The sequence below is a fragment of the Nannobrachium achirus genome (genome assembly GCF_963921795.1).
Source record: "Nannobrachium achirus genome assembly, chromosome: 21".
In the NCBI taxonomy this organism is placed as follows: domain Eukaryota; kingdom Metazoa; phylum Chordata; class Actinopteri; order Myctophiformes; family Myctophidae; genus Nannobrachium; species Nannobrachium achirus.
This window is the reverse complement of record NC_137828.1, coordinates 15,967,248-15,986,852: the sequence shown is the minus strand read 5'-3', so window position 1 is coordinate 15,986,852 and position 19,605 is coordinate 15,967,248. Positions and strand designations below refer to the sequence as shown.

At 43.2% G+C, this 19,605-nt stretch overlaps 1 protein-coding gene across 1 annotated transcript in view; it reads left to right on the top strand.

Annotated features, from left to right (window-relative positions):
* Window positions 1-15,684, top strand: part of vopp1b (VOPP1 WW domain binding protein b) — a gene marked incomplete at both ends in the record, with an annotated part of 36,144 nt that extends 20,460 nt beyond the window's left edge. The window contains 2 exons of the mRNA XM_080752343.1: window positions 8,409-8,542; window positions 15,488-15,684. Coding sequence (XP_080608469.1) covers window positions 8,409-8,542; window positions 15,488-15,684 — 331 coding nt within the window. The remainder of the gene's footprint in view (window positions 1-8,408; window positions 8,543-15,487) is intronic.
* Between the last annotated feature and the right edge of the window lie 3,921 nt (window positions 15,685-19,605).

The following is a 19,605-nucleotide window of genomic DNA, read 5'->3' as shown; positions in this document are numbered from 1 at the left end:
TCAGACACGAACGGAGAGTTTTAGGACGAGTACGTAGTGTCTTAGTACGCATGCGCCGACATGTGTATATTGGGATATTTTACGATGCAGCCGTCACGGGGAATCGAACCCCGGTCTCTGGATGGGCGTCACCATGCTCTACCGACTGAGCTAACCAGACGACTGGGAAATTCCTTTTTTTTGTGCTTTTATCTTTGACAAAACGTGGATGATAACGTAGTCCCTTCTTTGAGCCGTATTCGGACGCGGAAGCAGTCCCCTGGTCAAAATTTACTATTCTGTCCATAACGGCACATAATTCGGTAATGCGGCTGAGTCGGCTCATGCGCCGTTCACACCGTTCGCCGCGGCGACTCGGTCGCTACCGCTCCCTCGGCGGCGTCTCACGGGGTTCATTTTGCGCCTGAGAGGGCACTGCTCCGTTGTTTATAGTGGCGTGAGCGGTAGCGACGGGTGGCTGGTAAACCAGTGAACCCTTCAAAGCGGTATCGAATCCCGCTTCAGGAACTGCTTTTTTTTCTTTCTTCTTAGACCACCCAATGCGTCCAACCCGTGAAACAGTAGGCAATCCCAAAGCGTCTATCGTCCGACGCAGTACAGTACTTCACAACGCGTCGGTTGTATGATGCTTTAGGGGTGAGAACCTGTTGGCTGTCCACGGAATAACAGTAAACCTCCTATTAGCCCTATTCATGGCCCGCTCACTCAGCAACTTCCTGGTGCTGAAGTCACGTTTTGAAGGGTAAAACCCTGCTAAAAGCCCATAGAGTTAACACAGAAATCGCAAATGTAATGCAATTTCCGAATAGTAAAGTATAAAATACGGCTAGCATGATCAAGAACACAAGATAGTAAAAGGCACAAAGCATTATAATTTACTTTTAACGTTCAAAATAATGATTTGTTGGCTTTAAGTCCAGCGATTTCTGTGTTAGTTTCCCCTTCAAAACTGACGTCAGCACCTAATAGGCTCAATGCATATACGCCATTTTGTTCTACCTCCGGGTGTTTTTCGACTTCCTTCACAGGTGTTACCGATGATACTAATGAAGGGTCTGTTCCATTCTTGTCAAACAGAGTTATTGTGCATGTTGGCTCACTGGAAACACTCTGCTACACCAGTGGGTCTCAAAGTGTTCTTGAGTGGGTTCCAAATGTCCCCATACAGGTGTATAACTCTGGGAGTGTACAAATGGAAGCAAGTGGACCCACAAGGGTCCATTTGATTCCATTTGTTGATTCCATTTGTACAGAGTTATGGGGGTCCTTGAAATTAAAGAACCACTGTGCAATAAATCAAACAGAGCCTTAATTAGTATCATCAGTAACACCTGTGAAGGAAGTCGAAAGACACCCGGAAGTAGAACAAAATGGCGTATATGCATAGAGCCTATTATAAAACAAATGTTAGCCTACATGGTGAGGCCACCTCATAGGACTTTGCTTCCCAGGGCCCTGGGGGAATAGTTTAACTGACGGACACTGGATGGTCCCACATTCCTACATGAAACTGTGTCCTGACATATAGTTCCTCTATACCTATGGTCCTGGCAATGACAATGCTAATGCAGAAGAGAATAAATATTACACCCATACTAGATATCCTCTAAAATGTAATTACTGTGGGCATGGTTTGGGTGTGGCTAACTTCAGCTGGGTCACCACTCCCCATGACAACCAGGTATACTAATGAACTGGTGGGTGTGGCCACATAAAAAACCAAATTTTAACTCTTTCTGTACACTTTTTTGGAAAAAAAATCTTCCTCCTAGTATAATCATATTTTAGAGGGGGAAAAAATCATACCACCCCATCTTTAATGTTCTGCGGAATCAAGATGTTTTTCTCCGCAGAATCCCGCAGAATCTTCATGATTGTTCTCCGCGGAACCAAGACTTTTTTCTCAGCGGATTCCTGGGGGGACTAAAAGAAGTAATGCATGGACAAAAATAGAGCCCACAAATAGCCAATGTACTACAACCTCACACAGCGCATTGCAACGCTACACGTTTTTCTGCAAACGCTCCCCACAGAATACAGGGATGCTATGGGTGCTCATGTGGTTAATCATACAGAAAGAATACACTTGGGGCCTGGAAAATGCAGGGCTTGTACTTTCAGCCCATTTGGGTTGAGTTGCGACAGCCAAAACGGTTGCGTGACAAATTAGGCCTTTCTCGTCGTTGTCGGGTGGACACCTCGTATCTCCAAGTTTCAAATGTGTACGTTCTTTCGCAAAGTAAAGCCCTGCTTTATCATACAAGGCCCACAAAAGTAGTGAAAACAGCGGATCTACAAGCACACAACGCCTCGCGGTGCGAGGCGTTGTGTGCTTGTAGATCGGCTGTTTTCACTAGTTTAAATCATTTTTAAAATGATAAATGCAAAACGAACGGTTTTGGACCTACAAGGTTTTCACCCGACAACGACGAAATGCTCTCTGTCTCTTTCCTCTGCATCCCTTTTTTTCCTTTGTTTCCTCTCTTTTCCTCCACCACATCTCACTACACGTCCAGTAGCCGCTCTACAAGCTCACAACGTGATACGTGGCGGCGTTATGAGTTTGTGGATCTGCTATAACAATAAAAAAAAAAGAAAGATATTTGACAAATTTGAAATGTTTTTGAAACATTTTAACAACACACATCTGGTACGTCGGTCCCTGGCACAAAATGTTTTCAGATCGGTTTACGCACACAATTACATATTAGTTTGGGGGTCCTTGACATGAAAATTAATGTTTGAGAACCGCAGTTTTAAACAACATTTAGGAGGCATGCCCAAATAAGCAACTACACTTTAGAAACCCCCAAAAATCGCAACCTGCAACTACCGAGATTTGCAAGCAACTTTTCCGAAAAACAAGCCCAAATTGGAATTTGGAACAGTATTAAATTGAATCTTGTTATCTCTCGAGTTCCCTCTGAATTGAATCTAGTTACCTCTCGAGTTCCCTCTGAATTGATTCTAGTTATCTCTCGAGTTCCCTCTGAATTGATTCTAGTTATCTCTCGAGTTCCCTCTGAATTGATTCTAGTTATCTCTCGAGTTCCCTCTGAATTGATTCTAGTTATCTCTCGAGTTCCCTCTGAATTGAATCTAGTTATCTCTCGAGTTCCCTCTGAGAAAGGGGATATGGCAACACCGAATCTGTGTCGTCTGTGTTGTCAGGTTTTGTTGTGATCGGCCTTGCATTGCGCTCCGCCGTTTTCCGAGAGTGTCACAACAGGCCAGGTCCAGGCACCTAAGCTGGTAATCCGGCCTCTCAGTGTGTTGCGGGTTTGAGTCCCGATCCAAACGACCTTTGCTGCATGTCAGCCCCCCTGGCCCCCCATCTCTCTCCCTGTTTCCTAACAACCTATTGTATACCTATCAATAAAGGCAGAAAAAGACCCAAAAATATCCTTAAAAAAAACAAGGACGCATCAATGCCTCCTTTATGGGGCACAGGCACACAGGGCTCGCTCACAGCAAAATCCTTGCTCACTCAGAAAGAGAGAATGTACGGTTTCATCTGTTTACATTTGTACGGTCTGGAAGCAGGGGCGTCGCACCAAATTCTGGGCCCTGGGTACAAGGATTCACTGAATGAACTGAATGTTCTTCATAGGGGGAGGGGGTTTAACCCATTTAGACTGATTATTACGCGTTATTTTGTGTTTTAACTATTGAAAAATAGCAGATATACAAGCTCACTGTGTGGCACTGCGAGATTGTAGATCTGCTATTCTTGAAAAATCGTGAACTTTTGTGCAAGTCTTTGAATATTTCAAATCCTTCTAAGGTTTTTAGAAAAACCTATGTTTCTATGTCAGTGGTGCTCAAACCTTTTCATGTGAAGGACCCCCAAAATGATATGCATTTGGCCACGGACCCCCATTTCAAAATATGTAGTTCCAGGGACCCCCCCCAGAAGCAAAATTTGAGTTACAAATGTTTGCTTAAAAAATACATATATTCAAAGCTTTGCACACATTTTCATGACTTTTCAAAAGTAGCAGATCTACAAGCTTGCAGTATCTGTGAGTATCTGCCCCCACCTTGGGCCCTTGTAACTTTCCCCCCCTTGTGACGCCCCTGTCTGGAAGTTAAATGAACGCTGCATATTTTTACAGTGCAGCGCCACAGCAACACTATCTATCACCATCTGTTTGAGTCACAAAGTGTGCCCTTGGGATTTTGTGGAGAAACGCACATTATTATTGCAAACAGCACACAAGCATTTACTATACCAGAGCCAAGAATCAAACAGTGTAACTGTATTTGTCACTACGGGTCAAAGCAGTGAAATGCTAGGGCGCTCAATGTCAAGACTGTTAGGTTAGGTTTGACAGCACTACTCAATAAGTTTGAGAACATTTGCCTTATGTCAATGGTTCGTAATTTTTTTAGCTTTTGACCCGGCGAGTGGCAAACAACCCTGAAACAGTGGTAAATCAGCCAACAACCCACTCCCTCTCATGGTAAATGGCTTAATTTGATGTCTCCCTTGGACCCAAACTAGTGAAAATAGCAGATCTACAGTACAGTTGTAGATCGGCTATTTTCACTACTTCTTAAACGTTTTCTAATTATGGAATTTCTTAGATTTAGATGTCATATACTCTGAAAAACCGTGTCGCTTGAGTGACCTTCCTTCCTTCCTTCCTTCCTTCCTTCCGTAACCTTCCTTCTGTAACCTTCCTTCTGTACGGGAGTGATGTCAGAGAGTTGTGACATCACTTCCTGTACGGGGAGGCTACACGAAATGTGGATAACACTATATATGGAGATAGTCCAGTCCATCATGTCATATGGGACTACCGTCATAGTCAAGACTAAGAAAGACAAAATCATTTAGTTTGTTCTTAATCAATGAAGATTCATTAATTTTCTTTACTTGAAAAAAAAGAAAAGAAAAAAGGGATATTTATTTGCAACCAAATGGGTCCCGACCCAGTGTTTGGGAACCGTTACCTTGGCTTAGAACCACAGCTCTAAGACAGGGGTCTTCAACGTTTTCAGGCCAAGGACCCCTTAGTTGAGAGAGAGATGAAAGCAGGGACCCCCACAACCTTTTCATAGATTCCATATTTAGTTTCATTGTTTGACAGCACAATCATCAGTGTATTTTGGATTCATGTCAATTTGTGTTTTCAGATATTTAACCACTTGAACCGTCAATACTTAACTTGACCTTTCACTCTGGACTTAGTCTGCTCTTTTTGCCTCTACACCAAACTACTTTGCCAATATAGATCTGCTATTTTTGGCTAAAGTTCTCTGAATTATGGACACTAGGCTTCATGTGGTTAATATAAAAAAGGAGTAGAAAAAAAAGCTTCTATCACACAAAGATTTGGAGGACCCCCTGTGGTAACTCTGAGGACCCCCTAGGGGTCCCAGACCCCCTGTTGAAGACCCTTGCTCTAAGGTCTATGCGCTGAGAACTATTGACACAACACTGGTGGTGACACAAGTCAGGACGAGTGCACACGAGAACTCAATGAACTCAACTCACGAACAAGGCAATGTACAGACAGACAGACAGACAGACAGACAGACAGACAGACAGACGACCACACACTGTCTGAGGGCCGTCTTCGCTGCTCAGAGCTGTGTGTGGGCGAGCACTTTGATTTCTCGGGATCGAGGACGTTGTTGTCCTTGTTTCCACGGCAACTGTACAAGTGGTTGTTCTCCCACCCTGCCTTTGTTTAATTGTCACCGCTATCTCCCTCTCCAACTTGAGTACAATTCATACTGTGTGTGTGTGTGTGTGTGTGTGTGTGTGTGTGTGTGTGTGTGTGTGTGTGTGTGTGTGTGTGTGTGTGTGTGTGTGTGAGTGCACGTGCGTTTGCGGCGAGAATAGCCGAGCTGGTCCAAGCAGGTCCGCTATTTCTCTACTGTTCTCGGAGCGGCCATAAATTAGGCCCCCCCCCCCCCCCCCCCCCCCCCACCACCACGCTATTCTTCTGTGAATTAAGTGCTTCTTCTTTGCCATGGAAACCACTTTCATGAGCTCACAGCCTTGGTGAAGTACAGTAGGGCATAAAGGCTTGCATTGCTGACATGGTCCACGGATCTCATTTAGATTTACACTGAGAGAAAGGTGCGTGTGTGTGTGTGTGTGTGCGTGCGTGCGTGCGTGCGTGCGTGCGTGCGCGCGCGCGCGCGCGTGTGTGTGTGTGTGTGTTTGTGCGTGCGTGCGTGCGTGCGTGTGTGTGACTGCATGTGATTAAGAAGGAGGCATTTGTAGACAGGAGTTCGCACCAAATTCTGGGCCCTGCGTACAAGGATTCACTTTTTGAAAAAAATCGTGAACATTTGTGCAAGTCTTTTTGAAAAACCTATGTTTCTATGTCAGTGCATGCTCAAAATGATATGTATTTGGCCACGGACACCCATCTCAAAATATTTAGTTTCAGGGACCCCCCAGAAGCAAAATTTGAGTTACAAGTGTTCGCTTAAAAAATACATATATTCAAAGATTTGCACGCATTTTCGCGACTTTTCAAAAAATAGCAGATCTACAAGCTCGCTTGTGAGCTTGTATATCTGCTATATTTAATAGCTAAAGTTTAAAATAATTAAGGCCCCTCCACCCAGTGGCGTCAGTTCAGAAAAAGCTAAGGTATGGCAACATGACTGGTGTGCGCGCGTGCAAGACACCAGTCATGTTGCCATACCTTAGCAACAGGCATGATACATTTATTTTAAGAAGTAAATCTTTTTCCCCCGTTTCTACGGCTGGATATGGCAGCCTGGAATGGTTGTTGAAGTACAGCTAACCTTGGCATGTTAGCAAACATGCCACAATTAACAATAATGAATTGCACCTGTGCAGATGGGGAAAATACAAGTGTGGAGAATATAATTATAATACCTTGTTAAAAACTCACTCAGTGGCAATGACGTCTCATGACGTCTTTTTCCTTTTGGCCCTGGGTGCCAATGACGTCTTTGACGTCTTTTGATCCAAGGCTATAAAAAAAGAAAATCGAACCTCTGTTCGAAGTGGAGCTGTGTGTGTGTGTGTGTGTGTGTGTGTGTGTGTGTGTGTGTGTGTGTGTGTGTGTGTAGCACCTCTCTGGTCACCCAGGATCATGTGTACCGATTTTTGTGACATTTGAAGAAAATATGTAGGAAAAGGTGCAAAAAGTGTGTTTTGGAGAAAATTCAAGATGGCGGAAAATCTATCCTGGCGCAAATGGGCGTGGCCTATATTGGGAGATGCGTCTTGACCCAAGGAATCCAGGGAAAAAAGAATTTTAATTTTCCGATCTACGGTTCAAGAGTTACGCGGCAAAACGCAAAGTGGGCCGTTATAGCGCCACCATGAGGCCGAGTGATGTAATTATTTTTGGATTCATTCTTAAAATTATTATGAATCTCCTCTCCGAGGTTTGAAACTGTAGCTCCTATGGTTTACGAGAGAAAAATACTTGAATGTGAGTTTTTGCAATTCCCATTATAAGTCAATGGGGAAAATTAATTCACTAATAAATTAATATCAATTAAACTATAGAACCTTTCTCTTAGCAAGTTACTAGCACACGATTCCCGAGTAAGCCGGTCGATTTGACATATGGCGCGAGTGTGTGGTGCAAAAACTGTGGGAGGAGTAGCGTGCCAAACTTTGAGGCTACATACAGACAGACACGGACGGACGGACACACACACGGCCACGTATAGGGAGCTTGTGTTCCACACAGCTCCAAAAAAAAAATTGACCTGAGATCAGAGAGATGCTTTTCTCTGTTTGTGTGTTGGCTCCCTCGTTTAGCTGATTGAGAAAATGTGTGTTCATTCTAGTGGATGGACACTTTTTTTGATTCAAACAACTCTATCTCTGGAACCATTTGTCTGATTGACAAAATTATTTTTGCCACTGAATCACAACAACTGTGTCTGTTTTTGTCCCTAACCCTAACCCTTTTCATTGCATAGTAAAGAAAAACATACAAAATCCTGGCGCAAATACATTGGGGCCATTTTGGCCCTTGGCACAGCAAGAGTTAAAGTGACCATTTGTAAAATCTTGCATTTGTAGTTATTTTATTGTAATTTAACAACATAATAACGAGCACAGATAGACAAAGAGACATTCATGGATTCATATTTAAAAGTAACTTTTATTCTCCCCCCCTGGACCCAGGGTATGGCAGCTGCATACCCCTGCCATACCCAATTGACGCCCCTGCCTCCACCTTGGGCCCTGGTAACTCAGTCCCACTCCCCCCCCCCTCCCCCCTTGTGACGCCCCTGTTTGTAGAATCAGCCTCAGGAAACTCTCTCACTCTCTCTCTCTGTTTGTCCGTCTCCGTCTGTCTGTCTGTCTGTCTGTGTGTGTGTGTGTGTGTGTGTGTGTGTGTGTGTGTGTGTGTGTGCGTGCGTGCGTGCGTGCGTGCGTGCTGTGTGTCTCCCAGGTTGTTGTTGATGATGGGGGTGCTGTTCTGCTGTGGAGCAGGGTTCCTGGTCCGCAGGCGGATGTACCCTTCCCCTCTGAGTGAGGAACCTGCCTTCAACGTGTCCTTCACCAGGCAGCCCGTCTCCACACCAGGTCACCCACTGACCCAGTGGTTCTCAATCTTCTTTTCTGGCTGCAGTGACCCCTTAAGGCAGTGTTTCTCAACCTTGTTTCTGCATGGGCACACTTTTCATGTCCCAAGAATCCATGGGCACACCAACATAATACGGGGGTGTAAATATCGTCACTGTCGGGAAGAAACCTTGTATCTCCAAGTTTAAAAATTGTATGTTTCTTCGCAAAGTAAAGCCCTGCTTCATCATACAAGGCTGTAGCACAACAGTAGTGAAAACAGCCGATCTAAAAGCACCGCGAGGCGTTGTGTGCTTGTAGATCGGCTGTTTTCACTAGTTTAAATCATTTTTAAAATGATAAATACAATACTGGCTTTCAAGCAGTTTCAAGGGGCACACTTGACCCTTCTCAGGGGCACACTGAAGGTCCCCAGGCACAGTGGTTGAGAAACACTGCCTTAAGTAGAACACACACCGGACGCAGAGGCGGCGCATAGGCGGCACAGAGGCGGCGCAGAGGCGGCGCGTCAAAACATACAGCCCCATTATTTTCAATGAACTATAACCCACACCGGCGGCGTCAGACGCGCGCAGCCGCAGGTCTGCCGCCTCGCCTGCCGCACCGATAGGCCGCTGTTCTATTTTTCCAGCGTTGCCGCGCGGTGAACATGTTCTCCCATGGTTCTCCCCACCGGGGGAAAGGGATGTGCTGTGTGGCAGCGCGCCGCATCCAGTTGGGGTTACCGCGCAGCACTTCACGTGCGTCGATACCGCAACACAACGCTGCGCAGCCGCCCGCGTCCAGTGTGTGCTCCCCTTTACACTGATATCCGAAGCCAATTACCCCCCTTCCCCTGTCAAACATTTACAACAAAAGTCCAGTTCCAATACCAATACGTTCAAAATAAAACAGCATAATGGCAACTAAACATTGCTTTCTTTTCAATAACAGTTACTACAAGTCAAGTAATTGATGGAATTTGGTTTAGAAATGTACAGATGAGCAGGTTCACACAGACTCTGTCAATGTTTTATTATTAACTAACAGTAAAATACATATTCCCATTTTCTAGTGTTTCGCACGTACCCACTGCAGTACCCCCGCGTACCCCTAGGGGTACACGTACCCCATTTGAGAAACACAGCGGACTAACCCTCTGTTCATTTCGTTGACATTTATTCGTCCACTACCTTTTTTCACAGACGTTAACTGAATAAAAAACTAAGCTATGATGACTAAACTGAGACTAAATATATTGTCAATTTTGTCGACAAATAAAAACTAGACTAAACTGTTTAATATAGAGGGACAACTGGAGAAGAGTAGTCCAGTAGAAATTGTAGATCAGCTATTTTCAGCACGCAACCAAGTATAAAATCAGACATTACAACGTCATCAAGGCCTGCTAAAAAAAGAAAGAAAAAAAAAGAAGAAAAACTAAATCTGACAAAATCAACACTGGCACCAACTCGGGGAACCCTGGCCTGTTCTAGACTGCTGTCATGAAGAACTCTCAGGTGGGCTCTGAAGTCTGCACCTCATTGATCTTACAATCAATGTGAAACTTGACACGGTTGAAGAGGCCCAGAGAGAGCAACGAAAGTGAGAGATATAAATGATTGAAGAAGTAAATCCATGTTGTAAATGGAGGATAAGCTCAACTGGAGCCCTCACTACCCTCAGGGCAACTGAATATTATGGTACTTTTCCACTGGCAGCTCAACACCATTCCATTCTACTTGGATTTTTTGGTTTTCCATTATTAGACGGTCCCAACTGTTTGGAAATCAGGTCAGTATCATGGTCAGTATCATGTCAGTATCATGGTCAGTATCATGGTCAGTATCATGGTCAGTATCATGTCAGTATCATGTCAGTATCATGGTCAGTATCATGTCAGTATCATGTCAGTATCATGGTCAGTATCATGTCAGTATCATGTCAGTATCATGGTCAGTATCATGTCAGTATCATGTCAGTATCATGTCAGTATCATGTCAGTATCATGGTCAGTATCATGTCAGTATCATGTCAGTATCATGTCAGTATCATGGTCAGTATCATGTCAGTATCATGTCAGTATCATGTCAGTATCATGGTCAGTATCATGGTCAGTATCATGTCAGTATCATGGTCAGTATCATGTCAGTATCATGTCAGTATCATGTCAGTATCATGGTCAGTATCATGGTCAGTATCATGTCAGTATCATGGTCAGTATCATAGTCAGTAATCATGTCAGTATCATGTCAGTATCATGGTCAGTATCATGGTCAGTATCATGTCAGTATCATGGTCAGTATCGTGTCAGTATCGCGTCAGTATCATGTCAGTATCATGGTCAGTATCATGGTCAGTATCATGTCAGTATCATGGTCAGTATCATGGTCAGTATCATGTCAGTATCATGGTCAGTATCATGTCAGTATCATGGTCAGTATCATGGTCAGTATCATGTCAGTATCATGGTCAGTATCATGTCAGTATCATGTCAGTATCATGGTCAGTATCATGTCAGTATCATGGTCAGTATCATGTCAGTATCATGGTCAGTATCATGTCAGTATCATGTCAGTATCATGGTCAGTATCATGTCAGTATCATGTCCGTATCATGGTCAGTATCATGTCAGTATCATGTCAGTATCATGGTCAGTATCATGGTCAGTATCATGGTCAGTATCATGTCAGTATCATGGTCAGTATCATGTCAGTATCATGTCAGTATCATGGTCAGTATCATGTCAGTATCATGGTATCGTGTCAGTATCGTGTCAGTATCGTGTCAGTATCATGGTCAGTATCATGGTCAGTATCATGTCAGTATCATGGCCAGTATCATGTCAGTATCATGGTCAGTATCATGGTCAGTATCATGTCAGTATCATGGTCAGTATCATGGTCAGTATCATGTCAGTATCAAGTCAGTATCATGTCAGTATCATGGTCAGTATCATGGTCAGTATCATGTCAGCATCATGTCAGTATCATGGTCAGTATCATGTCAGTATCATGGTCAGTACTAGTAAGACACCTGAGGGTGGAATGCGACCTCAGGGTGACATGCGACCTCGCCCTAAAGGGCGAGGTCGCGCCAATTCTTGACTATCTGGCCAACCACAGCGTTTCTCTGACGATTCTAGTTGTTATCATTCTGGGGGGAGTTTGTTCATGTTTTTGTGAGGGTATCAACCCTAGGAGACACGGGGAGAACATGCAAACTCCACACAGAAAGGCCCTATCGCCAACCCCACCTAGGGTGTGAGCGATAGGGCCTAAACATGGAGATGTGGAGAACACTATATATGAAGATAGTCCAGTCCATCATGTCATATGGGACTACCGTCATAGACAGTAGCCATTGTTAGGCCGGAGTCAATGGCTGTCTGTCTGACTGTCTGTACAGGAAGTGATGTCACATGACATACTTTTTATGCCCATATATGAGTCATTCTGTACCACATCTTCATGTTTAGGCCAAACAGGTTTGCTCCATTTCTCCATGTATAGGTCCAAATGATCTCGCCCTAAAGGGCGAGGTCGCGCCAATTCTTGACCATCTGGCCAACCACAGCGTTTCTCTGACGATTCTAGTTGTTGTCATTCTGGGGGGAGTTTGTTCATGTTTTTGTGAGGGTATCAACCCTAGGAGACACGGGGAGAACATGCAAACTCCACACAGAAAGGCCCTATCGCTCACACCCTAGGTTGGGTTGGCGATAGGGCCTTTCTGTGTGGAGTTTGCCTAAACATGGAGATGTGGTACAGAAGGACTCATATATGGGCATAAAAAGTATGTCATGTGACATCACTTCCTGTACAGACAGTCAGACAGACAGCCATTGACTCCGACCTAACAATGGCTACTGTCTATGACGGTAGTTCCATATGACATATTGGACTAGACTATCTCCATATATAGTGTTATCCACATCTCCATGTTAGGACTCATATATGGGCATAAAAAGTATGTCATGTGACATCACTTCCTGTACAGACAGTCAGCCATTGACTCCGGATTAACAATGGCTACTGTCTATGACGGTAGTCCCATATGACATATTGGACTATACAATCTCCATATATAGTGTTATCCACATCTCCATGTTTAGACAGCCAATGACTCCGGCCTAACAATGGCTACTTTCTATGACGGTAGTCCCATATGACATGATGGACTGGACTATCTCCATATATAGTGTTATCCACATTTAGTGATGTCACAACTCGCTGACATCACACTGACATCACAGAGGATACGGACGGTCACGAGGATACGGAAGGAAGGAAGGACACTCAAGTGACACGGTTCTTCAGAGTATATGCGACCTTTGGTCGCAATCATGTCAGCATCATGGTCAGTATCATGTCAGTATCATGGTCAGTATCATGTCAGTATCATGGTCAGTATCATGTCAGCATCATGGTCAGTATCATGTCAGTATCATGGTCAGTATCATGTCAGCATCATGGTCAGTATCATGTCAGTATCATGGTCAGTATCATGTCAGTATCATGTCAGTATCATGGTCAGTATCATGTCAGTATCATGGTCAGTATCATGGTCAGTATCATGTCAGTATCATGGTCAGTATCATGTCAGTATCATGGTCAGTATCATGGTCAGTATCATGTCAGTATCATGGTCAGTATCATGTCAGTATCATGGTTAGTATCATGGTCAGTATCATGTCAGTATCATGGTCAGTATCATGTCAGCATCATGGTCAGTATCATGGTCAGTATCATGGTCAGTATCATGTCAGTATCATGTCAGTATCATGGTCAGTATTATGTCAGTATCATGGTCAGTATCATGTCAGTATCATGGTCAGTATTATGTCAGTATCATGGTCAGTATCATGGTCAGTAACATGTCAATATCATGGTCAGTATCATGGTCAGTATTATGTCAGTATCATGGTCAGTGTCATGTCAGTATCATGGTCAGTATCATGTCAGTATCATGGTCAGTATCATGTCAGTATCATGGTCCGTATCATGGTCAGTATCATGGTCCGTATCATGGTCAGTATCATGGTCAGTATCATGTCAGTATCATGTCAGTATCATGGTCAGTATCATGTCAGTATCATGGTCAGTATCATGTCAGTATCATGTCAGTATCATGGTCAGTAATTCATGTCAGTATCATGGTCAGTATCATGTCAGTATCATGGTCAGTATCATGGTCAGTATCATGTCAGTATCATGGTCAGTAATTCATGTCAGTATCATGGTCAGTATCATGTCAGTATCATGTCAGTATCATGGTCAGTATCATGTCAGTATCATGGTCAGTATCATGGTCATGGTCTTTTTCCAAAAGAAAGAAAACCGGTATGAGCTGATAGTCCAGTCGTTATATGAAAAAACCTAAAACAAATTGCAATAGTAGCAAACTCATTTTGTATCCTCATTATGTCCTTAGTGAGGGAAAAAAGTCCCAAGGAATCCCATCAGGGGAACGTTTTGAAAACGACCTACCTACTTTCACTTACTATACACTACACTATAAAGGAAAATATGACTCCCAAAAAAAATCTCCTTTAAGTGGGATGTGAGGGGTCAAACTAGGGGTTTTGAATTATTCTGAATCCATTGCAAACATTTGTTTTGCATGAAAAACATTCCTTGGGCTAAAAACTGACCCCAAAAGACTGTGAAAATCACTAAACCATCGTTTTGAGGGGCCATTTCCTGCCCAAGGAATGGTTTTCATGCAAAACAAATGCTTGCAATGGATTCAGCCTACACCTTTTCGGTCCAAGTGTTTATTATTAATATTATTTATTTAATTTTTATATAACCCATTTAGGCCTGAGATTATTGAATGCTTTAACTATAGAAAAATAGCAGATATACAAGCTCACAGCGCGGCTACGAGTGCCGCGCTATTTTGTGAAGGGGGTCCGTGGCCAAATACATATGATTTTGGGGGTCCTTCACATGAAAAGGTGTGAGAACCACTGACATAGTAGTCTCTCAAGAACAGACTAATTGAGCTCCAGTTAAAGGAGTCATCCAGACCAAAATACATATAGGGTTAAATCTGTCTTTTATCATACCCCTTTATACCTGCTTTAGTCGATTTTTTTCATAGCTGCTCCTTTTGCTAGATTTCGGCTGCCCCTGTTGCTAGATTTTGCGGGCCCTCTCATAACTAACAGAGTGTATAGCCTTTATACTAGTGCGGTTATTTCTTCAGCTTCAAAGTTAGTATTTTTTTATTGGATTGTGTTTACACAACGTCCTGAGACCAACCAAACCGCTGTTTTGACCTCACAGCCACCCTTACTTGTCAAACGGCTTCTGCTCTGCACCAGAGCAGGGAGAGGAGAGGCTAGAAAGGGAGGGGAGGGAGGGGTCGGTTTGACAAGTAAGGGTGCCTGTGAGGTCAAAACAGCGGTTTGGTTCGTCTCAGGACGTTGTGTAAACACAATCCAATAAAAAAATACTAACTTTGAAGCTGAAGAAATAACCGCACTAGTATAAAGGCTATACACTCTGTTAGTTATGAGAGGGCCCGCGAAATCTAGCAACAGGGGCAGCCGAAATCTAGCAACAGGGGCAGCTATGAAAAAAATTGAATAAAGCAGGTATAAAGGGGTATGATAAAAGACAGATTTAACCCTATATGTGTTTTGGTCTGGATGACTCCTTTAAGTGAAAAGGACCCTTTCTTTGACGATGGCTATAGCAAGATTGCTGACATAGAAACATGGGTTTTTTAAAAAAAAACTTAGAAGGATTCAAAAGACACTTATAGAATCGGGTCAAAATTGAAATGTTCACGATTTTTCAAAAATAGCAGATCTACAAGCTCGCAGCGCGGCACTCGGTGCCGCGCTGTGAGCTTGTATATCTGCTGTTTTTCAATTAGTTAAAGCATAAAATAATAATACACAATAATGTGTACCCGTTCTGAAATAGGAAGTGACAACCACTTCTCTCTCCTCCACAGTTTCCCAGCAACCAGGAGGCATGCCGGGCTTCGGCGTCAACGGCATGACCGGAGGAGAGCCGTGTATGTCGGCCCCCGCCTACGCGGCCCAGCCCGGCTCGGCTCACGCCATGATGGGCCCCTACCCCCTGCCCCCGTCCTACTACAACCACCCGCCTCCGCCCTACGAACAGCTGTTCAACACGGACAAGAAGTAACGTCAAGGAGGAACGGAGAGAGAGAGGGGCGGGTGGGGAACGAAAAGAGAGTCCGGGGTGTCCAGGGCGAGGGGACGGACCCCTCAGACCTCCTTCCTTCCTTCCTTCCGTGTTTGGTGACATCATAAGAGGGACAAAGGGACGAGGACGGAAGTGACGTTAACTAACTGTCTTTTAATCATGTGGACTTGGAGCCACACACTTCATTTTGAATGGACCTAGACTGTAGCGAGTACTGTGTTGTACTTTGTAGAGACACGCACATGCACGCACGCACACACGCACGCACGCACACACACACACACACACACACACACACACTTTCTCTCTGTGTAAATCTATCTACGGTAAATAAAATGAGATAACTGTGAGCCTGGTTGGACTTGCAGTCCAGGCGAACGTGGACATTTTATCTCTCTAGCAAACACAATCACCCATCCTTCGTTTTAGACCACCTATGGAAAGGTTGGTGTTTCGCCTGTCGACATGAAGGTGACGTGAGCATTTGGCATGCAAAGTGAACGTATGAATGTGTTTGCCCGGCATTGTCTTCTAGGGTTTGATTTGTAAAAAAAAAAGAAAAGAAAAAACACACAAAAGAAATGAAAAAAAAAAAACATTGATTTTCTTAACCGCTTATGCCCTAAATGGACCGATGCGATGGTGCTCTCGAGGCTTCTATATTTAATGTAGTTTGTTGAATGACAAATAGCGAAACTATCCGATCTATAAGCTTGTGAGGTGCTCTGAGATTATGGATCTGCTATTCTAAAAAAATAAAAATAAAAAACGGTTTTGTGAAATATTTTCAAATTTGCCCAAAATACGGAACGAATTATCAAACATTACAGACAGTGTACATTTCCTTAATTCATGGGTCTTTAACAGAGATTCCTCCAAAACTGAGTGATAGAACCAGAGAGAGAGAAAAAGAGCTGACTAAGTACAGAGTGAAAGGTCAAGTTTATTAAGCGTTGACGGTTCAAGTGGTTAAATATCTGAAAACACAAATTGACATGAATCCAAAATACACTGATGATTGTGCGGTCAAACAATGAAACCATATGGAAACAGGTTGTGGGGGTCCCTGCATCATCTCTCTCTCAACTAAGGGGTCCTTGGCCTGAAAACGTTGAAGACCCCTGCCTTAATTCAGTCTGACCAAAAGCATGAATTAAACACATCCCCACCGTCAGGGGTCATCGCCATTCTGGCTTGTGGTGGACATTCTCCTCAAAATTCTATTTTTTTCCATGGACATACAAAATGAATAGGGTCAGCCAGCCCTAAATGACCATTACAGGTAACTCTGAGAGTGTACACATGGAACCAAATGGACCCTATTTGGACACACTCAGTTGTACACACGATCTACAAGCACACAACGCCTCGCGTGCGAGGTGTGTGCTTGTAGATCAGCTATTTTCACTAGTTTAAATATTTTTTTTAAATGATTAATACAAAAGGAACTGTTTTGGCACATACACAAGGTTTCCACCCGACAGCGACGATGTACATATAGTACTGTAGCAGCGACGTTTTGGCACACTACTCCACAGTTTTCGTGCCACATACATGGGTAATCATAATTATGTCAAATCAGGAATCGTGTGTTTGTCATTTTCGGAGTAATGTTTGACATGAATTACTGCGTTACATTTCTCCAATTCAGAATCCATATGAGGTACCACACTTTGTAAGGAGCTTTAAAAATCACAGAGCCTTACCCTCCCAAAACAATTAATATAACAACATGAACCACAGGTCATGATGATACAAGTCCTCAAATAGGCTTGTTTGCTATTTCGAATTTGCTTCTTAATGCAAGCTGGCATAAATGCCGGGTTTGTGATGTTAACACAACCTGAAAGTTTGAAAGGGATTCAAGTCTAAATACGTTTTCCTCTGTTCCTCACCTTATTTTGAATACGGTTAGGCGTGTCTTTAGTGCATTATTTCTCTGTATGAGTTTATGGATGTTCAGAAAACTAAACTGAACAGTTCTCAGTTATGGCCCCGAATGGATAGCAGAAACATTTTTTAAGGCAAAGGCAGACGATTGGGCCGCAATGCACCAACCTCATTGCTGTGATACCAGCATGCGTTGCACACAGTCATCTAGGGATGGGACAATAAGCGATATTATCGTTTATCGTGATAAAAACCACTCACGATAATCGTATTGTGGAGATTTAATTTGTCGTGATTCGTCCTCCGTCATGCACTGAGATCAATTCCTATTATTTGCTGAGCTGCATATCCGGTACCATTTAAACCCTCTATAATTGGTAAAAGGTACTTATAATATATGTACTTAATACAGTCTTTTTTCACTCTCTATCAAAAGTCTTTGCCAAAAAAATAGCCGATCTACAAGCTCATAGCGCGTCGCGTTGTGACACGTTGTGACGCGTTGTGAGCTTGTAGATCTGCTTTCTTTGGCAGATATTCTGCCCCAGGATAATAGATTTTGATTATCGTGATAATATCGTAAATCGTGATTTATTTTGTCACAATAATCGTGATATGAAATGTTCATATCGTCCCATCCCTACAGTCGTCCACAGCTGGAGATGGAGTTCAGGAATTAGCAAAGCCCAAAGTATGTCATCTTTCCAAGCTCTACAAGACATTGCGGTGCCTTGGGTTGAATAACCTTGGTCAACAACAAATACCCAGGTAACCCACATTGTCTGAGGTCTTCTTTTCCTTTTCGGGACTAAAATGTAGAGCTACGTTTTTAGAAGTGTTACACCATTTATTTGTGTTTTCTTTTCTGAACTAGAGGTCTGCACAGGTTCAAAAAGTTGTCCCCATTCTGTCTTAAACAGACATCTTGACATCATTCAGAACTTCTGATGGGCTTTTGTTAATGTTTGTTGTGGATGTCTGCCTTGTCCACACAGATGATGACGTTCTATGGCTTTTGCTCACTATGCTTTACCTTGTGGTTTGAGTTTCCCCTCGCTGGTTTTCAGACATGCACTGCACTGCTCTTGAGATTAGCTGTGTTTCAATCTGCTGTTCATGTTAAGTGTGGCTCCTTCAATATTGGAAGGACAACATGTATTTGTATTCATCAAAGAGTATTTATGGAAATAAGGAGATCAGCTCCTCACGGGTCCATAGGCTAAGGGTAACTTTGATGACTGGTGGAGACTCAGAGAGTCTACTGGGAACACAATCAAATTATTGTCTTAGGAATGTGATAAGGCTTCATAGGCCATTAATTGATAGAAAATAAATCTTTTTTTTTGTTGTTGTTGTGAACTTTAAAGTATGTGAGAACTGCACAGTCATTTTGATAGTTCTGACCCTGATTTTGGACCCAGATCTGCTCCGGTGTCTGGGTTTTTGGTTTCACGTGGACCTCTGCAGACCTCTGCTCCAAATTGTTTGTACGGTAAGATCAGAATCAGGATCAACTTTGTCACATCACAGGTTTTCAGGTGTAAAGAAATGGGTGAAATTCAGAGTTGCTGGAAATTCATTTGTTGTGCAAAAGCTCCCATCATTCATAGTTTTAAGAAAGGAGGGGGGGGGGGGGGGGGGGGGGGGGGGGCAAGAGAGGGAGACCAAGGAGAAAGAAAAAAAAAACATTAGAAAGAAACCTGTCAAAAGAAATATCTCTAAGAGATGTACATTTATACGCAAAGCATAACAAGTAGTATGTAGTTACAGTATACACATGAAGTTAGACATAAGGTGTAAAAAGTAGCAGGTGATATGTACATGAGGTTAGACATAAAAGTGCAGTTTTGAAAAACTTAAGATATATCAGCAGCTGTACATGCAGTACATGACTGGAATGGTAATGGTATAATCTTATGTGCTAGTGACAGTCCATATAAGGTTAAAAAAAATGTTTACTGTGGAGAACCATGGAAAAATGTGTGACTCCACTCAAACCTTAGTTTGCGT